The 14,663-nt window shown below is 41.8% G+C and overlaps 2 protein-coding genes across 9 annotated transcripts in view; both read right to left on the bottom strand.

Moving 5' to 3' along the window:
* Positions 1-13,330, bottom strand: part of LOC143221949 (uncharacterized) — a 291,787-nt gene extending 278,457 nt beyond the window's left edge. For 2 of the 7 annotated variants that reach the window (XM_076447668.1, XM_076447673.1), the window contains exons 1-2: positions 13,149-13,328; positions 12,379-12,451 (exon numbers count right to left, since the gene is read on the bottom strand). In XM_076447668.1, the coding sequence (XP_076303783.1) occupies positions 12,379-12,421 (43 nt within the window). In that variant the 5' untranslated portion in view covers positions 12,422-12,451; positions 13,149-13,328. Of the gene's footprint in view, positions 1-1,176; positions 1,236-12,378 lie in introns of those variants that run through there. The other 5 variants (XM_076447661.1, XM_076447664.1, XM_076447660.1 and 2 more) reach the window with 5 other exon arrangements.
* The window catches only part of Nt5a (5' nucleotidase A), a 128,463-nt gene that overhangs the window by 95,640 nt on the left and 18,160 nt on the right, over positions 1-14,663 (bottom strand). The gene's annotated exons all lie outside the window — the stretch shown is intronic.

The raw sequence follows: 14,663 nt of genomic DNA, 5'->3' as shown, positions 1-14,663 counted from the left end.
AAACGCGAATTCGATGTGTTTTTAGCGGTGTGTAGGATCGATACGAGGCACAAACATGATACAATTAGTCGACCGTGCCGCGCCGGCCGGCCGGCCAGCCAGTCAGAATATAATCACGCGAAATTATTGGCCGAGATAACAGGTTTCGCAGTACCGTTTTCCCTGGCACGGATTCTGCACAGATCGACGATACGAACGCACCTTCGGGCTGGCTGACCCACCTATCGTGAGAAACTATCCCGGCAATTGAGCCTTCTCTTTCAACCTGTACACGCACTGTCGCGCGTATCTATGAGCCTCGTCGCCGCTGCCTTCGTGACTATACCTCGACTTCGAGAAACCGCAACGCGATGATCGCGGGACGCGTTCGTTAACCCCTGCTATCGCTTTTAATCTAACTATCTCGGAGAACTTGGGATATTAAGTTCCACAAACTGTCTCTCCGTTCTTCTTCTTTCTCTCTCGCTCTCTCTCTCTCTCTATACATTTCGTTTACGCGAGGAACGAGCCGACGCTTATCGATCGAAATGAAATCTCCATTTTCTGCCCGTGAAGGAACACGCCGTACAGTGGGCCAGAATCGTAAAAAACTTAACAATGTCTGCTAATTAAACTTTATTGCTAGACTGCGGATCCTTGCACATTTATGACAAAAATGAGCGAAAGCAATTTTTCACAGAAAATATATCTCAAGAATTTAGGAGCATCGTTGTGCTATTTTCAACTTTTGAAAATCATTGATGAAAGCAAGAACTCTTAATTGATGCGGAGAATTACTATTTTGCATAAAGATCCGCGGTCTGTTAGTTACGCGCAAAAACATTTGGAGCGAGCACGATGCAGGCTCCGTTCCAGTGACAGAGTGATCGCGAGATGACGAGGGATTAATCCCGAGCAAACCCTTCTTATCGTCGAGTTGTCGGCTGCCAGTTACATGAATCCTGATCCAAGATCATTTAGCTTTGCTCGCCGCGATAATTACAATAATTTTCTTTGCGTGGCACGCCTCCAAGTACAAACAAACTGAAAAACCACTGACTGCCATGAAGGGTAATTAGCAAGACTCAGCAACTGTATCCCCGCATCAAGGAATACAGTGTAGCCAGTAACCGATACGGATTACCGTAACTCACAAGTGAAGGATACGGACGCGGGAGTTCCTAATGCAAAACTCACCACTCTCGGGGTCACTGACATAAACTCGCTCCCACCGGTATGCGATCGACACTGCGTTTGCTTACCTAAAATTGAAAAAAAAACATTCAATTATTAGATGGAGTAATGCTATTGAAAAGTAAGAGGTAGGTTCACAATCGACGGTAGTTAGTTCATTTCTAGACTGCGGATATTTATGCATTTATAGCAAAATCGAGTAGATGAAATACGAAGTTGTTGAAAAAGTTTAAAAATCCAAAATGTCAATATATGATTTCTTCTCTATGAAAATCATTAAGGGAAGAAATAACATCCAATTTAGTTCCTATGTCTTGCAATCGATGCAGACAATTTTGATTTTGCATAAAGATCCGCTGTATATTCATTACAATTCTTTTAAACAGTGGTGTTATTATAGACTTCCGCGACAGTCGACGACTCGCCACATTCTGTTCCATATTATAGAGTACGACAGCATTGAATTACAATATAGGTATTTCAGGCTGACAATCTACTGTAAAAAATATTACTAGTAAATAAAAAAAATTTACACGCTCAGGCAGTGATCGCGTCAAAGGCGTTCACGTTCGATCGCAGATCAATTCCGCACTGAAACATATGTAGTTGTCCAAATCGTGGGAACACAAATTTTCCCAAGCTATCTATGCCCTCGACAATTAAGTGTTCGACGTCAAAGTGGCCCGACCCAAATTTTCGGTAATCAGGCAATTATCTAGGATCGCAGCATCCGATAAGAACCGATCGTTCCCGGCGTCACCTTAGAAAGCGGCGGACCGCCCAAAGAGGACGTGAGAAAACCCAATCAGAAATTAATAGCGTCCGGACAAGAAGCTTTCTACGATGTTATAAGTACGTCATAGACTTAAAACCAACCAATAACATTAGCGACGGACGCGATTTCTACGGAAGGAGTATCTCCGAAAGACCTGGCCCCCAAAATGCTAAGAAAATTGATGGGTTCGAATGGCGCCAGTTGCAATGCGGATCTTCATGATCCTCGCTTGTCCTGTATCACTCCTTAAACGGTGACCAGAGAATCGTGAAGGCGAAGGCACTCATTTCAGCACGAAACCCGACGTTTCTGATTGTGAGCTTCGCGCTACGCTGCGCAGCCACTGCGAGAGAAATAGATTCGAGCCACAGGACTCGTTCCGCGATGCATTCGGCTTCCGTGTCTGATATCCATAACATGAATACAAGATTTCCTTAATGGCAAGATCGTACCCGGTTCATGCACGGAGGAAGAAACTAAAATCGCTCGTGGATACGCTTCTTCTATGATTTCCTGTGGCTAGCGCTCGAAAGGCGGTCGTCATTACTGTATAAACTGCGCGAATAATGTCCGGCCCCATTCCAATCCATCTTTGTCACAAATATATTTTTGAACGTGCTATGGTAGGCACGTATAATGGCAACGAAATACTCTTCCTAACCTATTTCCGTATAATAACGTTAGATTGAGGTAGACTCGCGATGAACGTTTCAAATAAAGTCCATTAATTAATTAAGATCGTAGAGGATGAGCCACCCCGAGTAACTCGATCTAGTTCTTTCGGAATTATTAATTTAAAAAATGACTAAGCTCGTTTACGATACAGCGCAGTCGTTGAGAAGTCTTCTAACAGGCTTCCGGGAAGTACAGAGGTGGAGCAACTATAGGGAATACTATATTTTACACATGTAAGCAGCAGAATGTTGCAAGCCTCTAAAAGCGAGTAGCTTAAGAATGAATAAGCTGCTTTAACGAGTTAAACATCTTATTACACACGAATGTCTGAAATACACTGTGCTCGAAAGATTAATCAAGTGTATTCCAATCTGCACTTTACCTAGAAATTATTTAACATCTGTAACCGAACCACGTCCATAAAATTTGATATTTGAACAGACATCCGCAATCTAATGAATCGTCAAATCCGGAGTTGGATCCCAACGCTGTAGATCATAACAATAATCCATTTCCGGGAAAATCGCGAGTATAAATCACTATTTCATATCGCTGAGAATATTTGGAACTAGGCTGCCTGTGTATAATAATATGTATCATTTGGCATTCACGAGCAATTGCAAAAAGACGGAGACTTCTGAGTTAGTCGGATATAAATAACAAGCAACATTGGTCGACTTTTAACCCGTTTTCGCGCGCGTGTTTCGTTCACAACAATGACCGATCATTCGAAAACGCATTCCCGGTTTGTCGCGAGAATATTCGATTGTGTTTCGTGCTCGTTGCAGCTAGCCACGAATTAATGAGGCGTGCACCAAATGATGCAACGCGAAAAACACAAGTGACGGCGAATTAGCGGGCTTCTAACGAGAGAGGCGCAGCAATTTGTTGCGCGTTCCACGCAAATAGCTGTGCGAATAGGTCAACCGTGCAACACGGTCTATGTTAATGTATCTGTCAATCATAAATAAACATTTTCAATTTCTTTTTATCGAACTCGCTCCTATGGACAGTGTCATTCGAAAAGAATCCATTTCTCGCACTTTGTACTTTATCGTATCTTGTATCCGCGGCTGCCCTATTCCGTAATGGAACCCGTAAAAACCTGAACGGTTATCAAGATCTCACCGCAGTTCCATTTCAATTCTATTTCTTCAGTTTGTTCTAATTTCTGATCGTGAATTGCATCCGCTGTTTATCCGCAACCGCTTACATAATGAAATGTAACCTCGTTTTTAGATCTCTGTGCATTTCTACACAGATGTGAAAAAACTTAGGCGTAGATTTTACATGGGATGAAAACAGACATTTCATTTACAAAAGTTAATATTACGAGTTCTGTACTCTACTATTCAGACGATTGCAACGTTGATGTTTCATCTCTGTCTCCGCGAGCCAGAAAAATCGTTCTGTTGCCAATCTGTTTTACATTCCAGACCACTTCTTACGGTAGAAGACAAAGTCGATAGTCTCGAGATTATTCGCGGTGTTCCGACTTCTGAGAGATATTTATCCTGGCCAGGCAACAAACGGCGAAGGTAAAAATGATTTATTATCGAAAAGTCGTGGAAGGCCGTTCAAGATTTCCCTTCTGACTATAATATTCTTTCCCCGCGTTCTTTCTACTATGAGTTCACGTGGGTTGCGCAATCGCAATTAAAGCGTGGATCGAACGTGAACGGAATTCCGTTGCGTCGACTGGCGTTTCGATGATCGATGTTTCTGTGGAACGAGAGAAATGGGTGATCCCGCGGTTTTTAAGCTGATTCGATTCGATTGTCGATTAATCTTTGCGGGACATTCAGTCCACCGTTGCGACATGAAATGTAGCCAATATTCAACCATTATGAAACTTCGAAAATATTAATTTTCCAGAAATGTTCGTAAAATGAGAAATTTAGATAGTAGATTCGAAAGAAATGCTCTTTCTGTTCTGGGTCAAAAAATGTGGACCCAAATTGAAAATTTGGGTAAGCGTCGCTTTTGATTACCGGAAGCGTTCAATAACAAGTGGTCACCATGCTCTCGATGGGTTTCCGTACGCAAATGACCACGTGTTGCCAGGAACTGCCGGACTTGTTCAAAAGAGACAATTAGGATCGTTCTGGCAGGTCTCCATAAAATGACGCTGAAACGGCTTTTAAGCTTCCAGAAGAGTTGCGTGCACCAGAGGATTAAGTAGAGCAGAGGGTCAGCACATTAACCACGCCATTACAAAGAGTCCCAATTACGTATGTGCAATGCATTAACAAGAGGCACGTGACGCATACCGGTCCATGCAACCTACATCAAACGCCACCTAAATTGTGACTTTTTACTGTCAGTAGGACGTCTTCAGTGCCAGATACACTAACGACCAAAAGTTTCGAGTGGGTCGACGATTTTCGGTAAAAGTGTGTGGTATATAACATTTCTTCCGAACTAGAATAGTTCCATTGTATATGATTTTTACATTTTATGGATACGAAATTGATATAATACCTCATACAATACTTAAATGTGGAGTAATTGATTAGATGCCAACATATTTAATAATGGCACAGCAATTTTTGAAATACTTTTAAAAACAATACTAAAACACTTAACATATTCGCACCGGATGCGTATATGACTTTCCAGATGGTATTTTCCAAAAACTAAATGATCTGATTGAATTGATGCTGCTTTTCAAATAAAGTACAGAAATTTTACATTCTTCTATCCACTTCACTAATTAAAGATACGATAGTCTTCAAGTAGCATCGAGTACTACATTCTTCCAGCGTGCCGAAGATAAAGATAACAAAAATCGACGTGTAACATCGATAACGATTACCTACTCTAATCATATCCATGTCTAATCTTTCTCGGCAAGAATGATATCGAAGTATTCTTTGCAACAAAAGTCTCCGTTAACTAACATCTAATGTACGTCGGGAATCCGAATTTCTCCGAATCGCGGCTTCCTCTCCAGGAAAGCATTCATATTCGCTGCACAAGTACGGTATAATAACTGCATAATGCACTCGGTAGTTTTTTCTCAGTCGATCCGGCTCGTTCCGATCGTAAAAACACGTTTAATGCACTCGCACGATCCGCGATACACGCTTCTAATATTCAATTATACGCCGAGCGGCCAATGATTATGCCTCGGAATAGCATGCGCCCGTGCGATCTCACCAACTACAAGGTATCCAGGATAATAATCGAGCTGGCAGACTTACGACGAGGTTCACGTTGACGCGGATTACGTCGCCAATCATTTCTGCATTTCCATTTGTTATCGGTTATGCAAATCTGATTTACGGCTGACGCGGCCGAGTTACCGGCACAAAAGAACGATAACTAAATGAGATAGTAAATATCTTTTTGTGTGACACAAACATTTGTTGATATAGTCGAATCGTACGACAAAGCAAAGGAAAACATAGTAAGAATTTTTAAAACGAAGTGACATAACTCGAAAATTAATGCATAAACGTAGATTTTGATAATTGTTATGTAAGACGAAAGAACTGAGATTAATAAATAAATACTCTAAAGTGAGAATGCGGGTAAACAAAATTCTAAACTGAAGTTCATTGAAGCACTCTCTTTATTAAACAATTCAATTTTTACAAGCAAAACCAATGCTGAAAATAATGATTTTATATAAAAGATGCGATTTTATAGAATACTCAACATTGTTCTTAATATCTACATAAAATATTAGAGTGCATACAAATTTTTGGTGCTTCGATCGGTGCACGGACTCACTCGGAGCTAGTTAAAATTATTGCATATACAGATTTTTGTGTTGTGGTTCATTTATAATTGCAAGGCATTTTGTCGCAGTCTAAAAATAGCGTTTAATTAAAATATTACGAGGTAATAACCGAGTCACTGCTTCAATGTTTTACTCGTGCGATTGGATTGAAACTAAGTGTCCGATTTTGCCCCAGTCTGCAATTTTATAAATATTACAGATTATTGACTCTGTCATCATAAATTCGAGAGAAACCGTTTGCATATACATACTTCCATACATCTCGAATAGCATAGTTCACACTGAAAGTGATTATCTTAAATAATGTCAGTAGTTCTGAAATTTACAATTGATCTAGACTCTTGGTCGCCTGCTGGTCGAATAGAGAACACTGTGCCACAGTTATTGGTGAATAGTTAATTACCGAAGCCGAAGCTCGGTGAAGCAGAAAGCGACAATGACGTAATCGCGGTTACCAACCGATATCGAGAAAAAGACAACCGTTTAAATTGACCTTTCACCCTGGTAACCGCAGACTCGAGCATTCACTAATGCAGCCGAACAATTTTTTATGAAGAATTCACACTGAAAGGATCGACTTCGGGCGATTTCGTTTATCGGACGAAACGATGTAAAAGAACGAGTATCCCGCGGCTGCGAAACTTACAGGCATAAAGTTAGGAGGTTATCTCACACTTCCTGGAAGAGAGTATCCACTTTTTAATAGGTTTTTTGGAATGCAGAAGTTCTTTCGTTGTTTTTCCCTATTTTTCATGCAGCAAAGATATGAACTGCTCTTGGGGGTACATTTTATGTACAACTTTTACCTAATTCGAACTTTAATTCCCGTTTAAACTGAAAAACTGTAAATTCTGTACTGGAAGTTATTTGCAACTTTCTTCTTAATCATTCAATCAGAACGAACTAGAGTTACACTGTGGATTTGTATGCATAATCAAAATTTGGTACTTGCAGATAATGATTCTCCAAAGAAGAGAATTTCAGCTCAAAGAGGTATTTGAAAAATGGTGTCGAAGAGTTCCGATGGTACAATTTGCGAGTCCGCGGGATCTACGGCCGACACGACGTTACCGTATAAAAGGAAAAGGCAGCTGCACTTTTCTGGCCTGGCCTGAAAAGCGGCGAGAACAATGCCTTGTGAATTGCGCCGCGACAATGCGCGCGAAGAATGGAGGCACGTTCCCTTGTAACCGCGGCGCGTGTACTTTCGACCGTTTCCGTGGGACACTTATCAAATTTTACGAATCCTGAGATAGAGGTGAGGTATGTAACTCGAACGGTGACTGTCCGGAGTAAATATTGCCACAGACCCTTTCTCGAACAGTATGGGACACCGCGAGACCCACCAATGGGGAAAGGTCAGAGGATTTGTGAAACGCAAACAGACCATAGATATAAATTAGAAACTGCCTTGCCCAACGGCGAGATACCTTTGCGGCCTTTGTCCACAAAGGAGACGAAGATCCCAGCTGCGTTCCCGTGAAAAGCTGCTCGAAACAATACCCGGCAAACACGAGAATGCGCGCACGCGCTGCAAATGTCTTCCTACTAAAGTGTAGTCCAGTTTTCAGAAACAAACGAATCGACTTTTCTCTTCTATTTGATAAAGTTAATTGATCGACCGAAAAACATAAACTTTTATTCCGAACCCTGGAAGTTCTTCAATGTTTCACATTCTTCCAGCACAAAGTACCAAGACGTTACACTAGTAAGTAAACACTAACATCTTAGTACACGAGTAATGGTATTTTAGAGTGATTTAAATTGAAATATCTGCTGAACTACTAACTTTACAACATACATAGGTTAGTACATTTTTATTACGGATGTCCAGCTGCATCCATTGATGTATTAAAAAATACCTCATTCCATTAAAAAAAAATGAAGGTGACCTTCATATCTCTAAAAAAATTTTCAACTTTGTCCTTCAGACATTTGACGTATCTTTAAAAACAACAAAGATATTCAAGGTGGTCAAGTTAGGTGAAATACCCTGTATAATAACCGGTTATTATGCATAATCACCAGTGGTAATTATATATAATAACTGGCAAACTTAGTGGTGATTATATACATATGATAACCGGTTAGTATGCATAATCACCGGATTAGTCACATTTGCCGTAACAGTTATACTGAAAACATTTGCAGCATTGGCGCAGAGTGCAAGCAAGTCATCGATAACTATTTTTGAAAAAGGATCTACGATGACGCAACGAGTAAAGCGCGGAGGGAAAGGCTTGCGCGCGTCTTTTGATACCGGCAACGCGATTTCCGTCGTTGACCTAGGCCACGATTCCTGAGCACGTGCTGCGGCTCCGCGCGTCGCGTCGCTCGTCGATCGGTGCACGTGAGACGCCTTCGAACAATCGGCCAGGGCTGTATGACGATGAAGAGTCATTCGCGCGACACGTTGCAGAGAAGAAGAATCGAGGCACCGAGCCAAACCACGGGTGATTCACTTGTTTGCTGGGGGAGGTGGGAGCATGTCTAAACGCGAGACACGGAAAATTGGAAGTTGCTCCGAAGCGATTCAACGAGAAAATCTAGATGCGACTACTTCGTCAACTGTGCGATGACGCAGGCGGATTGCGTTCAGGCTATTTTGTCCGCAGTTGGGGCGAGGGTGGGCAATGAATGAAGGCTTTCGGTAAATCGCATTAGCAGCCCGTTTAATACAACGTCATTACTCGGGGATACAGGCAATGGTCGAACGGTATGGCTAATTGGGTCCAGACTAATCAAAATCGTATTTGAGATTCAGAGTTTGTGCTCGCAACAGACATCTGTTCTTTGATCGTTCTGTTATTGGTGTTCCGCTCTTTCCCTACTTCGATTTAACACGTTGATTGTCGTCCTAGATTTCTCTAAAATGAATTTTATTACGGAAAACGTATTAAGCAAGTGTTTAAATTGTGTCCAGAGATAAATATTATACCAATTACTAAATTGTTAGGATGTTGGTTGAAAAGCCAAATACTGAGGTTGAAAATTGAATATTTCTCCTCCGACAATTTTAGTACGAATAATGCTTATAAACGCTCGTTCCGCAGCAGCTATTTTCGTCGGTGTGCTCGCCTCATAATTTCGCGTCAAATGCAACGGTACCGCTACATTTGCAACCTGTCGTGAAAGTTGCGGAAGTGATAACACGTTCCTCCGGCAGCATCGCGGCAGAGGAAATCGCCTTCGGCTTTTGTTTTAAAAAGCATGATAATATCAAGGGGACAACCACGTACGGATAGCTAGTTGGCCTTTGTTCGACGTGAAAACCAGTTCTTAAGCTGAGATAACGAATTTCGCGGTGAAATCGATTAGCCGGTGAAACGCGTACCCCTGTACCTGGAAATGTACCCGCGATAACAACAATGTTGTTGTTGAGGAAGTCATAGCATTTAGGTATCGTTGACAATTCCACATGGAGGTATTATCGCTATCGATAAAATATCGGCGGGCTTAATATGCCTTGAAGATACGAATTGTACACTGTACTTAGACCGGCTTCAAGTGATTTATTTCAGTAACAGTTTCTGGCAAAACATTCAAACATATAACACAGAGCAAGGATTCCTTGAATGTTGCGAATTGAACAAAAGCAGATGTCTGATTCAAATAAAGTAGTATTTTATAAAAATTGTCGTGCACGTTTAATGACTTAAACGACAGCACGTATAAACATAATTTTATCAAATCAACGCAACACAAAGCTTAATAAAATTGGATACAGTATCATTTTATTTTTGAATCCTTAGAACGAACCGTTCCTCTAATTTCTTTTTGCCAGTCTGCAAATGAAATGTTACTTTGGAAACACATTGCAGACGACTTCTCGCAGAAGAATTCAAGTAAAGAGTGACGCATTTATTATACATGGCATTCTATTTCAACCACTGACGCGTTGGTAATCGATACCAAAGATTATCAATATATCGACAAGTATTAATAAGTTATTAAAGTGTTGTGGATTTTTCTGCATGCATTATATGCGCTTCATAAGATACAATAGAAAGTGCAGATCAACAAACGCTAATAATGTATAACATTTTGCTGAATGTTCGAAAATTTTTTTCTTGTCCTTTTTATAAAATAACAGCCCATTCACAGTTCGATAATAATAGCTTTGCCAACTCTTTCCGACCGATAAAAATGTCCAACGCCTTGCTACAATGCTGACGAGCCGAGGATTCGTTTTTCGCAGACTCGCGCGAGGGAATCGTCGTCGGTTCCGGATCCCGTTGCTCGTTCCATGCAATTTAACGGCATAATCTTTAGGACCGGTTCAACGTTGCGGTATTGCAAATTCGCGACGAATTTCGGCGCGTCGCGTCGTTTCTTTCAGCTCCACGCATTAGAATTGCCAATGCTATTTCCGCATAAATCAGCCTATTCCGTTTCAGCTTATTGTTAAATCGCTAAACGCTTTACCTTAGCGGTGAATTCCACGGTCGACGCACAGTACAATGCAAATACAATCACAGGTATTCTTCGTGTAACATAGTGATTTTGTAACACAGTTTCGCTCCAAGACGGTTTGAAAATTAAAGAAATTTCCTGCACGATAGATTTATAATCGAGAATTACAGATTGTATAGGAGAAGAGTGTTTCTAATTTCTAACTAATTTAATTTAATAACTAAACTGCCAATCTCTTCGTGTAAAATAAAAATCGTCCGTGTTAATTGCGAGCAATGAAAGTTGCACCTACATACGTAAAAATGTATTTCGTCTCTGAATTATATCAATATTTTTTCGTTGAGATTTCATGTGCAACGTGACAAAAAATCTTTCAGAGAAACGTCGACAATCGAGAATTACAGATTGTATAGGAGAAGAGTGTTTCTAATTTCTAACAAATTTAATTTAATAATATCAATACTGTTTCCGAAGAGATTTTATGATTGCGGTTTTACCCCTCTGGATTCGCCGCCATCGATCTCACTGTGCAACATGACAAAATTTCCCTGAAGCTATCGATCGTTTAGCCGTAGTCACGTGTGATTCAGCCTTTGCGAAGTTCGCGTTATACCCGACAATTTTCTTCGTCGGGAAAAAGAATGCATGTGTTCCGCGGAGGATAGAGGAGTTCCATAGAACAGTAAACGATCGATATTACGCTCACCAGTTCGCTGGCAATGACGTTTTCTGAGCACGAGACACGATGCTTGTGTTTGCTCTCCTAGTTACGTTAATCACACTATATTTTTGTTCTGTTAGTCAAACCCTGTTGCATCACGTTGCACATTTCTGCCGTCTCTAGCAATTCGAGTCGTGTGCAACCAGGCTAGTTTCAGTCGGAAATGCAGAATAAAATTGTTCCAGGACCTCGCTCGCGAGAAAATTACGTTTGAATATTTATAGAGTACACGTGAAACTGGTTAACTTCTGACTGGCTACAGATAACGGAAATTACCATGGATTACTCTTCATGCGGAAACAATTAACTACTGTGGAATACGAGTTTCCGTAATTTCCCGGGAACAACACAATTTTCTAATAAATTTTTACTTATTTTCGCATGTAAATTAACCTTCGTTCAGCATATGTAATTACCGTATACTGTCGAAAAATTGTTAAAATTGTTAAAATTCGATTCTCTTGAAAGTGGGGCTTAAAGACATTTGATTTTTTTTAAAAATGATGGATTTCAGATTTTGTTTACAATTCGTCAAGTTGTAGAAATATATTTTTAAGAAATTTTTTAGTACAGTTTTTTACTCAAGTAATATGCTGCCATAAAAGTCCTATAAAGTCTGAATTAATTCAATCCTGTTATTGTTTTAAAGGGATATACGTCGGCCTCGTTTAGAATTCAGTGATTCTAGTGGTAAATGAAAAAGTTGTTCGACGTTTTGCGATGCATTTTCTCATCGTCGCTCTCTGCGACGGTTGAACGATCTTCGATGCGCCCTGAATGGAGCCCGGTAGATTCTAATTAAATGATAATCACACAATCGAGAGCAAACGGTAGCCTCGGTGCGAGGAGAGAATGCTAAACTGTGTCATCACATACCTAAATCGGGCTGACCGTAGTCGGCGAGCATTGCGACGACCATTCTGAGCACTCACGATCCAGCCGCGACAAACTGTTTCACATCAAACATCGTATGAAATGAGTACGAAGTGGATCAATCCGGCCGCGAGGGAAGAGGAGACGAAAAATCCGGTGAGAAGCAACCGGTGACCGAAAAAGGTAATCGACGCGGATCGAATATGAAAGTTAGATGGTTCTAACGTGCACGGTGAATCATCCATTTGGAATAACGTGTAGGCACACACATTGTCATGGAGGCTACCGCGTTTGAAAACAATACGAGACACCAAACATTCGCTTTCTTCGTTGTCCTTAGAGTTACCATAATTTGGAACAGATGAAAGTTGTGTTTCAATGCTTGAAACAGTAATGCAAACAACTCGTCGTGAAATTCAGAAATTGTTTAACACTTTCAGTGCCAGCTCGGCAGCCTCAAACATTCCATAAAATCAAAGCAACTTGTTTAACGAAGCATAAATCTGGAGAAATAATTCCATTCCCTATTTCTGGGATGCGGCACTCAAAGCGTTAAATCCTCGGACACTGTCGAGAGTAATTCCAAAGTGTGGTAACGTTAAGAGAACGTCACGAGAGGTAACCTTGGACCCGAGGGATCGTCGACCTCGTTCGTCGGAAAAATTCGCGACAGAATTTGCCAGCGAGCCACGGCAAGAAATGTCTCTCCTCTTCCCAGAGGCGGCCAGTGTTGGTGCACTAAAAAAACCGTATCGAATACGCGCTCGCCCTACCAGACGACTTTCTCACGTTCGTTGTGTCTCGCGTGTGCCGGGAATGCGGCAGCCGGAATTCCGTCGAGCCGCGTCCTTGACTTTCGCGTGGAAGACGCGTAACTGGCTCGTCCCGCTCGTCCAGGATCGCGATGAACGAGATTCGTTCTACGACTGCGTGAAGCCGAGTGCGGCCTCCGCGATGAATCAACCCCCTTCCCCCAACGAGTCGATGCACCGCGCTCTACCCCCTCCTGCTCTACCCTTTACCTTCCCGATGCATTCTACGCCCTCGTCGCCGCACAGTGGTCCAGAATCGTAAAATAGCTGGACGAAATGCATATCTCTTTTAACTACATTTATTATAAAGAGGACAGAATCTGGTACATTATTTTTATACTAATATAAAAAACTAAAACCGACCATTTGACCGAGCTAGGTTTAGTGCCAAAGCAGTGTTTTCGCTATAAAATATTAAAAGTTAACGACTCCCAGCTTCCGCAAGCATCCCACGCGAGCAAAACTTTCTGCTTCGCTTGAAGCACAGATTTTCACCCTCAAAGCACCGAGATACGGTCTTTCACCACCCAGTACAAGTATATTTTCCCCCTACCGAGCACGTATCCGCCCGATGGCAGGCGTAATTGAACTTTTACGGCGACGGACCGTTCGATATTTTTTCCTTCTCCCATAGAACGGAGCACGCGGTTTTTACGAGACTGCGCGCGTTCAGGTCGAGCGAGTCGATCAACCGCGACGATTTTTAGGCAGCTGTATTTTTTATTCGCGAGCACGAACCGAGTGAATGACTGTCGATTTTTTGTGGACTGTTATGTGTTCATAGGCCTTCGGGGGAAAAAACGTTGATGGAGGCAATTTACGAAAGCAAGCGAACCTGGATATATATTCGTGTCCGCGCACGGGACAATGTCGGGGAGCGATAGGTATGCTAAAAGATACGAAGGTTGCGTTCCGTTGGAGGCTAGAGGAGCAACCTTTTTTTTGAGTCTGGGCCTCGGACTACTGTCTATCGTGTGACGACATTTGCCAGGCAACGTGCCAACGACTGAGTCAAGCAACGCGTCAGGAACGGGCGCAGGAAGTGCGTAAAAGTTGACGAGCCCCGGCACCTATTTCTGAAACACACCTGCACGCGGATTCCCGCCGCCCACCAGGATATTGCTCTCGGTATCGTCAAACTGAACGCATAATTGCGGCTATTTAGTTAGTTAAATTGATCGGTACAGTTCAGTGGGAAAATCGTTATTTCGGTAAAGGTCGCTCGATATTCCGGATACATAATGCGAACACATTACCAACGACTCGTGCTACCCGCTGGGCTGACTATAATTATCGCGTGCCTCGAGTTCGTGGACTAGCTCCGTTCAATTTACCACTCTTATTCAGCTTTCCCTAAATATAACTTACGTAACGCGCCTCATTTCACTGGCGAACTATGCCCGAACTTGGGAAAACAGCTTGGTAATTCGTTAGGGTATGAATTTGATCATTTTTCCGACTGGAAAATAGAATTCA

The sequence above is a fragment of the Lasioglossum baleicum genome, chromosome 3, assembly GCF_051020765.1.
Source record: "Lasioglossum baleicum chromosome 3, iyLasBale1, whole genome shotgun sequence".
Lineage (NCBI taxonomy): Eukaryota > Metazoa > Arthropoda > Insecta > Hymenoptera > Halictidae > Lasioglossum > Lasioglossum baleicum.
Note: the sequence above shows the minus strand (reverse complement) of the source record. Positions and strands in the feature narration are given on the sequence as shown.